This window comes from Poromitra crassiceps (assembly GCF_964638095.1).
Source record: "Poromitra crassiceps genome assembly, chromosome: 20".
Classification (NCBI taxonomy): domain Eukaryota; kingdom Metazoa; phylum Chordata; class Actinopteri; order Beryciformes; family Melamphaidae; genus Poromitra; species Poromitra crassiceps.
This window is the reverse complement of record NC_139637.1, coordinates 25,304,128-25,314,127: the sequence shown is the minus strand read 5'-3', so window position 1 is coordinate 25,314,127 and position 10,000 is coordinate 25,304,128. Positions and strand designations below refer to the sequence as shown.

Genomic DNA, 10,000 nt, shown 5'->3' with positions numbered 1-10,000 from the left:
GCGATTTGGTACATCGTTATGTCACAGTGGTATTTGCGCGTGCCCCCCCCATGTGTTTATTACTGTAGTTCACACGGCGCGAGCCCTTTAAGAGCAATGCATCATGTGTAATTGCCTACTGCGGCTAATGTTAGCGGCTAGCTAGTTATGTTACATGGCAGTAAAACACCAAATTGATATAACTTTTAACCATTTCGAGTAACACTGTTTCCATACGGATCACCAGTGTTAGTTTGTTCTTTGTAACGTGTAGGCTAGCCCACTGTTACAGCCATTTAATGCTGGGGGAGCTGCTTCTCGCATCATATGAGTTATAAATAAAAAATACATAACATTTAGACATAACATTTCACTCGGACCAAAACGTAAAAGATTCCGGATTTAAAGATATATTTTTTTTATTATTTCTTTTTTAAAGTTTTGGTCAGTGAAATGTTCTATGGTCTCTCCTGATTCTAAATATAGCTGGACCGTTTGGTTTGACCAAGTACAACTATTTTTATAAGCGTTTTACGAAATGTCTATGGGAAAAAGCAGGAAGTGACGTTCAGTTTGGCTCTCTATGTGGATGCGAAAAGCTCTGTCTTTGCTGCAGGGCATCACGTGACTTGTAATACCGAAGTTGGCCACCATGTTCAATTTGCTTCAAGGCTGAGCTGGCGCATGGGCACTGGTTATCAGTACAGGTTACAAAAACTCTGTCCAGTGAGCAAGCAAGCTGTTAGCGAGTAGCCTTTTGGATATAGACCGTTTTCACCGAATTGTGTGAGGCTGTTGTTTACAGTGATTTTACAACAGTTAAACACCTCTTAGCTGTTGTAAAATCAACCACGACCTCTTGGAGCTTATTGCTTAATTTGAAACCTAACTCATTTCATGTCAGCTATTGTATTAGCAAACACTGCAACAGGAAGTAAAGCTAGGGGCAATTTAGAATGTTGCTGTTGTCAAGTTAAAAGCGCCCCTCATGAGCCCTCGTGGTTTGTAATTAAACAGTGTGAACCTAAATGAACCAAATACTAAAATGCAACAAAGTGAAATGTTGCACTCTGGTCCAGACCAAAGACAACAAACAGTAGGTGTGATCAGAGAGTGAACACTCTGGTCCAGACCAAAGACAACAAACAGTAGGTGTGATCAGAGAGTGAACACTCTGGTCCAGACCAAAGACAACAAACAGTAGGTGTGATCAGATCTGGTCCAGACCAAAGACAACAAACAGTAGGTGTGATCAGATCTGGTCCGGACCAAAGACAACAAACAGTAGGTGTGATCAGATCTGGTCCAGACCAAAGACAACAAACAGTAGGTGTGATCAGATCTGGTCCGGACCAAAGACAACAAACAGTAGGTGTGATCAGATCTGGTCCAGACCAAAGACAACAAACAGTAGGTGTGATCAGATCTGGTCCAGACCAAAGACAACAAACAGTAGGTGTGATCAGAGAGGGGAAATCTGAACAGCACAGCTCTAAACCCCCTCAGCGTGCAGGAGAGGCACTTTACCATCTCTGTATTCTGTATTTTAATTAGTCAAGTCAGACGTTCATTTTGCTCTGTGAAAAGAGAGGAACCTGCTAGAACTGTCACTTAGTTATTGCATAAATCAGTGTGGGTGTAGCAGAGATGGGGACTTGAGACTTGGTGACTTGGACTCGAGTCCCTGTTTTGATGACTTGCAACTCCAAAACACTCTGAGTTACTGTGACACAGTCAACTGTCTGTCTAGTCACAGGTGAATATCTAGTCTCCCTCCCTCTCTCTCTCTCTTGCGCTCTCTCACCCCGTTGTGCCATTACATCAGTAGTCTCGCTGGCCAGCCTCCTCTCCCTTCCGTCCGAGGAGTCTGGTGCCGCAGGTCTCCATAGTGGGATTGCGATGGGCGGCGCTTAGCGGCAGTGCCCTTGGAAAATAGTTTCAAACAATCCAACTTGCCGTTTTCAGCGTGTAGCAACGAGCTAGCATGTAGGTTTCTGCTGTTAGCTTGCTAGCTAGTTAGCGTTGTTGTTTTCACTGCGGCGGCAGGGCACTGTTTACAGTGACACACAGGGAGGAGGGAGCGGAAGCCGCTCTGATTGACATGGTCGGAGCCAATGACAGAGTTTGTAATAAGCCGGGAGCGGACATCCGGCTGCCACCGAAACAGTCGCTCCAATGGGAGAGCAGAGTAGAGCAGGGGAGGGTTTATCTCAGTTATGGAGACCTGCGGCGCCAGACTCCTCGGACGGAAGGGAGAGGAGGCTGGCCAGCGACACTATTACATCAGTGATTCCCAAACTGTCAGTGGTCCGCAAGGCCTGGTGGTCTGCCAGAGCACCAGGCCGAGCTGGCCCTGCTGCTTGCATACGCAGCCTGGAAAATGGTGCAGCCTCGCCCACAGCTCGGCTGCTGTGTGGCCTCGCCTGCCCTATTGGCGGACGGACGGACGGACGGATGGACGGATGGATGGGGGGGAATTTTGGTATCCTCAGTGGAAGTGGTCCCTGGGAGATTTGGTTTTGGTACATAGTGGTACTGTGCTATGTGATTTGACCCGCCTCCTCTGGTTTGGTCGGTGTCGGGCTCAGTATTCTACCTGATGATCATCTGGGGCGAGCCGGGCCAACTCACTCGGGTCAGTCGGGTTCGGGAATTGAACATTTTCAGACCCGGCGTTGAGACCTCGAGACTAAATCGATCAGGTGGATCAGTGATCAAATGACGAGTTCAGTCAGAAACAGACAGAAATGACCCGCCCGTTCAATTCTGTTGAGATGTTGAGAAACACAGTCAGCTGTTCACAGAGCTGAGGACCTCCAAGATGGCCGCCAGAGGGGGTCGAGGGCCACCTAAAGCCCTCTGTTGCTCTAGACGCTAACTCAGACCAGATGTTGAGAGAGAGAGAGAGGAATGTGAAGGAGACGCCAGACTATTGTTTCTGCATAGTCATCCATGGCTGGACAAATAAACACACACACACACACACACGCACACGCACACGCACACACTCTTTGGATATTAAACTCTGAGTCAGGCTTCTTGCTGTTCATCCTCTTGGTATCTTTGTGATTCAAAGCACGAGAGAAGGAAATGACTTTGGGCTGCCAGACAGGCGAGGCATCTTCTGCAAAATCATCTTCGTGCAGAACGTAGCCTACTCAGTTTACAGTCAAACTGGACACATCAGGTATACTGGCTTATATATTCCCCAAATATATACAAATGTCTCACAAATTACTTAAAAACGGCTGTTATTCTCAGTTGTGTTATATACGTCCTATTTGTTTAACCAGCTTTGCTATTCTTGCCTAACTGTAACATTTAACTTAAAGGATAAGTTCACACAAAAATTAAAATTCAGTCATTATATCTACTCACCTCCATGCCGATCGAAAGACGGGTGTGCTTCACAGCAAAACACTGTTGTAGCAAGTTTTAGGATCTATGAGGTGGACGGTGACCAACTTTAAATGTAAAGAACAACAGAGAGGGGGGAAATGGCTCCATAATGCTTGTCTGCCATGAGATGTTTTTAGCTGAAATCTTCACTGGACTGCAGCAGGCTACAATTATAGCAACCCCCACTGGCCGTGCATTTCAGGGTTACAGTGAAGATATCAGCTAAAAACAGGGTGTAAATGACCTAATTTCAAGTCAACTTGGCATCTCAGGGTTTCTTGGATTACGTGAGACGTATGGAGGCATTTTATATTGTATATTGTATATTCAATATTTATATTGAATTTCAATTTAAGCTTGAATCTAACATTAATCACTTGTTGTTGTTTTTTCCTAAACAAACTTTTCAATAAATTACCTAAACCTAACCCTAACCTTAAAGTCCCCCTAAAGTCAAAAATCTGTTTTTCTTCTGAGCTTGTGCAGAATGATGTCTGTGCAGAGTTTGACACTAGAAGGCTGTTTCCACAATCATCTTCTGAAAGTGGAACGTTTCTCTGAGCTCACTGAAAAGGGTGATTTTCAACGAGCATGATTCGTGAAAACCCGAATACTGGAGCCAATCCCTGTCCAGTATTCAGAAGTTAAAGCCCTTGTTTGTCTGCTGTGATTGGCAAGTTAGGTTCTAGATAACCCTGATTGGTTGCTTTGGAATCTTTAATGAGGCAGAAGGAGGGGACGTCATTTTAAGGATTTTAAAGCAGCTACGAGCTAGATTTTCGATTGTTATTAAACAGTCTAAATTAAATATCGATGCATCACATCTTACCTCTAATAGTAGACGAGACCAACGCAGCGTAGTCTCACTTGAACCCCGAGTGAATCGGCCAGTGTTGTCTCTGTCTGTGGCCCGGGGCAGATCAGGAAGTGAAATGAAACGGTTTGCAGCAGCCACTTCGGCCATAACCACAAAATAACAAAATTACTTTAAAAAAAAACTGTTAGAATATAACGAGAAATGTTTGCGATAGCAAGCCCCTGCATGGCAGGCAGCTGCCGTAAACCGTTTCTTTTCACTTCCGGGTTTATCCGGCCCGCCGGTAGACAGATAGAGAGAGAGAGCCTGGTGACGCGAGGTTAGTAGACAGACACAGACTCTGACGCAGGCATCAAGAGAGCAATCTCCGATTCACACGGCTTTGGTCTCTACTATTATAGGTAAGATGTGATGCATCAATATTGTAATTATACTGTTTAATAACAATCGAAAATCTAGCTCGTAGCTGCTTTAACAAGATAATTTAACCTTTATTGTGGGGGAGAAACCACCAGACACAAATTATTATTCAAAGTCGAGTATTTGATCTTAAAACATGACTTTAGGGGGTCTTGAACCTCTAACCTTTGCCCTGGATCAGCTAAGTTCCCTCCAGGCCAGCTGACTCAGTAGTGAGCTTCCAACGACGGAGGGTCTGAATCACAAGTACATTTCCGGGTACGTCTCTAGCAAGAAGACAGACGCTGGCGCGGAAACGGAAGTTACGTCATACAGCGTGTATCCGTTATTTACAGTCCGGCAAGGAAACACGTTCAGTGGAACGCTGTGGAGCACCGTCAACGGAGAACTTTCTCTCCTACCACAGTTCTGTTCTATCTGAGTACTAGTTCTACTTTACTCAAATGTACTGTCGAGTTGTGTCAGTGAAGTGATCGTAGTTTATCTCATTGTCCGAACCGAATGATTTGGAGCAAGGCAGGTTTAGTCAGCGTGGATGGTGGGCGTTTGAGCCATTTCAATGAATAAAGTTGGTGTTTTCACCCGGGGTCTATTTAGCTGATGCACACATTCCGAATAGAGACAGTCCGCATGTCTGGGAACGCCCACAAAATGTTAAACGGCTGGCGCGCGAGTGGGGTAAAACCGCCCATATATCTCATGGGCTGACTCGCCAAAAGACGGTGCTGCGGCTCTAAACTACAGGTTTGGGCGTTCTAGAGCAGAACACAAGACGTCTGCTCAGATGTGCGTTTACTGCGGTGGGTAAATCCCCGATCGTGTCTGCCTGGGCTGGGCTATCAGCTCAATTCTAACTTTGCTGAATGGATAGAACGGGGGTTTTTACCCCACCCTGACCACACCCCCAGCCAGGCTGAGCCAGCTAACCCAGCGTCTATTGTGGGTGTTCCTAGAGCCTGTATGGGCGTTCCCAGACATGCCGACTGTCTCTATGCACCGCCCACGAGGTCCCCGGTTGGTCAGTTCATATGTCTGTCACGCATCATTTTTGTTTTGTCTAGGGGGCGGGCGTTATTAACCACCACTTTTCAGAGTTGTGTTCCAGACGTAGATATCATCTACGTCTGGAACTGCGAGACTAACTGCGAGAATACCTTGTGAGCGTCTGAAGAGCAGGACGTGGTGCTGCTGTCAGAACCACAGGCACCATGAGAAGAGAATACCCTGTGACCGTTTGAAGAGCAGGACGTGGTGCTGCTGTCTGAAGAGCAGGACATGGTGCTGCTGTCAGAGCCACAGGCACCATGAGAAGAGAATACCCTGTGACCGTCTGAAGAGCAGGACGTGGTGCTGCTGTCAGAGCCACAGGCACCATGAGAAGAGAATATACCTGTGAGCGTCTGAAGAGCAGGACGTGGTGCTGCTGTCAGAGCCACAGGCACCATGAGAAGAGAATATACCTGTGAGCGTCTGAAGAGCAGGACGTGGTGCTGCTGTCAGAGCCACAGGCACCATGAGAAGAGAATATACCTGTGAGCGTCTGAAGAGCAGGACGTGGTGCTGCTGTCAGACCCTGTGAGTGTCTGAAGAGCAGAACGTGGTGCTGCTGTCAGAGCCACAGGCACCATGAGAAGAGAATACCCTGTGAGTGTCTGAAGAGCAGAACGTGGTGCTGCTGTCAGAGCCACAGGCACCATGAGAAGAGAATACCCTGTGAGTGTCTGAAGAGCAGAACGTGGTGCTGCTGTCAGAGCCACAGGCACCATGAGAAGAGAATACCCTGTGAGCGTCTGAAGAGCAGGACGTGGTGCTGCTGTCAGAGCCACAGGCACCATGAGAAGAGAATACCCTGTGAGTGTCTGAAGAGCAGAACGTGGTGCTGCTGTCAGAGCCACAGGCACCATGAGAAGAGAATACCCTGTGAGTGTCTGAAGAGCAGGACGTGGTGCTGCTGTCAGAGCCACAGGCACCATGAGAAGAGAATACCCTGTGAGCGTCTGAAGAGCAGGACGTGGTGCTGCTGTCAGACCCTGTGAGCGTCTGAAGAGCAGGACGTGGTGCTGCTGTCAGAGCCACAGGCACCATGAGAAGAGAATACCCTGTGAGCGTCTGAAGAGCAGGACGTGGTGCTGCTGTCAGACCCTGTGAGCGTCTGAAGAGCAGGACGTGGTGCTGCTGTCAGAGCCACAGGCACCATGAGAAGAGAATACCCTGTGAGTGTCTGAAGAGCAGGACGTGGTGCTGCTGTCAGATGAAGAGCAGGACGTGGTGCTGCTGTCTGAAGAGCAGGACGTGGTGCTGCTGTCTGAAGAGCAGGACGTGGTGCTGCTGTCTGAAGAGCAGGACGTGGTGCTGCTGTCTGAAGAGCAGGACGTGGTGCTGCTGTCTGAAGAGCAGGACGTGGTGCTGCTGTCAGATGAAGAGCAGGACGTGGTGCTGCTGTCAGATGAAGAGCAGGACGTGGTGCTGCTGTCTGAAGAGCAGGACGTGGTGCTGCTGTCTGAAGAGCAGGACGTGGTGCTGCTGTCAGATGAAGAGCAGGACGTGGTGCTGCTGTCTGAAGAGCAGGACGTGGTGCTGCTGTCAGATGAAGAGCAGGACGTGGTGCTGCTGTCTGAAGAGCAGGACGTGGTGCTGCTGTCAGATGAAGAGCAGGACGTGGTGCTGCTGTCTGAAGAGCAGGACGTGGTGCTGCTGTCTGAAGAGCAGGACGTGGTGCTGCTGTCTGAAGAGCAGGACGTGGTGCTGCTGTCTGAAGAGCAGGACGTGGTGCTGCTGTCTGAAGAGCAGGACGTGGTGCTGCTGTCAGATGAAGAGCAGGACGTGGTGCTGCTGTCTGAAGAGCAGGACGTGGTGCTGCTGTCAGATGAAGAGCAGGACGTGGTGCTGCTGTCTGAAGAGCAGGACGTGGTGCTGCTGTCTGAAGAGCAGGACGTGGTGCTGCTGTCTGAAGAGCAGGACGTGGTGCTGCTGTCAGATGAAGAGCAGGACGTGGTGCTGCTGTCTGAAGAGCAGGACGTGGTGCTGCTGTTAGAGCCACAGGCACCATGAGAAGGAAATACCTGAGTCAGCCTGGACGGCTCACGCCACATTCAGTCCACTGCTCCTCTGCCTTTTTCGGGGCGGCTTTAGCTCAGGAGGTAGAGCGGGTCGGCCAATGACGCAAGGGTTGGCGGTTCGATCCCCGCTCCCTCCCAGCTGCTGTCGTTGTGTCCTTGGGCAAGACACTTAACCCTCCTTGCTCCCGATGGTGTGTAGGCACCCTGCGTGGCAGCCTGCCGCCATCGGTGTATGAATGGGTGAATGTAGACTATCTACTGATTGTAAAGCGCTTTGGATAAAAGCGCTATATAAATGCAGGCCATTTACCATTTACCTTTTTCATACCAAGCACCTCTACACTCATTCAGTCCACATCAGAGCCACAGACAATATGTTTTATTGTCAGATTTGATTGAGTCCAGAACTCCATGCTTGTCTGTATTGTAGGTCGAGAGATGGCCGAGAAACTATGATCACAACATTCCACATTCTGTAATTGCAGGAACCTCCTGTAAATGAAATAATGCCGAGTTAAACAATTCATCCTGACGACCCCGTGGAACCCCCCCCAAGGACCCCTGGTGGCCCCCGGACCCTATGTTCTTTTCCTCCGCCACACCCCCCTCCCCCCCCGACACCCCCCCCCTCCCCCCCCCGCCACACGCCCCCCCCCTTCTTTTTTACAGTGTATCTGAATATAAAGGAAACAGGATGAAACCAAGAGAAACAAAGATGAGTGAAGGTGAAGCGAAGTTCTCCTGAGAAAAATAGTGTATTAATCATTTTATTACTATTATATTATAAATAATTATTAATTATAATTATATTACATCACTGGTCACACGAGTGTCAGACCGTTGCATCGTGGATTTCCGCAAAACCTTGACTCCACCTTGACTCCACCTTGACTCCACCTTGTCAACATCAGCTTATGCGAGAGTCAGGGTAAAAAACAATGGGAATTGTTTTCTATTCCTTTTCCTTCCTGTATCTTTCTGTTCCTTTATATTGATATTAGATGTCATGTCTTTTATATATATATATATATAGATATAGATATAGATATATATGTTTTCTGACTAGTGAACAACATCTTTGAGTTTTTAAACTGGAGACAAGATTTACAGAACAAAACCATGTGAGGCCAAAGCTCCTTAAGGTCTCATCTAACACAGAGAGCTACATGGTAGAAAGAGTATGATGATCTGTCTCCCTCTGCTGGCCGTCTCGCACCACTACAACTCATCACTTTTTCAGGCACATTCAACTCTCACAACTCAAATAAATTGACACTAATGAAACTTTGTATAAAAACATTGGTGTTTATCATTTAATGATTAAAGGGTAAACGCCAATGTATTTCTAAGTTAGTGCCAATTAATTTGAGTTGTGAGATGAATTTCAGTTAGCAAATCAGTTTCCAGTTATAGATCTGAACATTGTAGATCTCGAGATTTGCGAACTTCCAGTTTTGAAGTTGCTGTGTTTGATGTTGTGGTGAAGTAATAGTATTACCTTTGAAAAGCGTAACGAGTAATATTACAATTATCAGGCTCAACAGTGGATGTGACAGTGGCGTAAGGTCATCAGTCACTATGGGCCCCATGGCGCAAGCATTTTTGACGGGCCCTAGTACACGGTAGTTATAAAGTACACGCACACGGACGCACTCACGCACACACACACACACACACACACACACACACACACGCACACACGCACACACACACACACATATATACTACCAACCCATGGTGGATTAGGCTATTGTATGGGGAAAAAAGAGAGGTCATAGAGGAAGCTATCAGAACCATGGATAGCGCTCTGACACCGGGTAATAGACAGTCACAGTATTTACAGTAAATGTGAAAACAAGCCTCAGCACCTGAGATCAGAAGACCTTTTCTAGTTGAATAAGTATATCATTTTGTTATAGATTGCAATCCTGAGTATTTCACAAAAGAAAACCATGACAGAGATGGGGCGGCTGTATAGCTCAGGAGGTAGAGCGGGTCGTCCACTAATCGCTTTGGATAAAAGAGGTCGGTGGTTTGATTCCCGCCTCCTCCAGTCTGGATGTCAAAGTTTCCTTGGGCAAGATACTGAATCCTAAATTGCTCCTGATGGTGTGCCAGCAGCACCCTGCGTGGCAGCCTCCCGCCATCGGTGTGTGAATGGGTGAATGCACCTACTGATTGTAAAGCGCCTTGGATAAAAGGGCTATATAAATGCAGGCCATTTACCATTTACCATTTATGGTTGTGCCTTTCGAGGGCATATATAGCAAATGGCACCACTTTGGAGCAACTATGTGTTCTGTACGTTGATGGAGAGCCTGCTCTC

At 47.5% G+C, this 10,000-nt stretch overlaps 1 protein-coding gene across 1 annotated transcript in view; it reads left to right on the top strand.

Annotated features, from left to right (window-relative positions):
- Positions 1–7,662: 7,662 nt before the first annotated feature.
- LOC310794989 (peptidase inhibitor 15-like) overlaps positions 7,663–10,000 on the top strand; it is a gene marked incomplete at its 5' end in the record, with an annotated part of 16,772 nt that continues 14,434 nt past the window's right edge. Inside the window, one exon of the mRNA XM_083657013.1 lies at positions 7,663–7,755. Within this exon, the coding sequence (XP_083513139.1) occupies positions 7,663–7,755 (93 nt within the window). The remainder of the gene's footprint in view (positions 7,756–10,000) is intronic.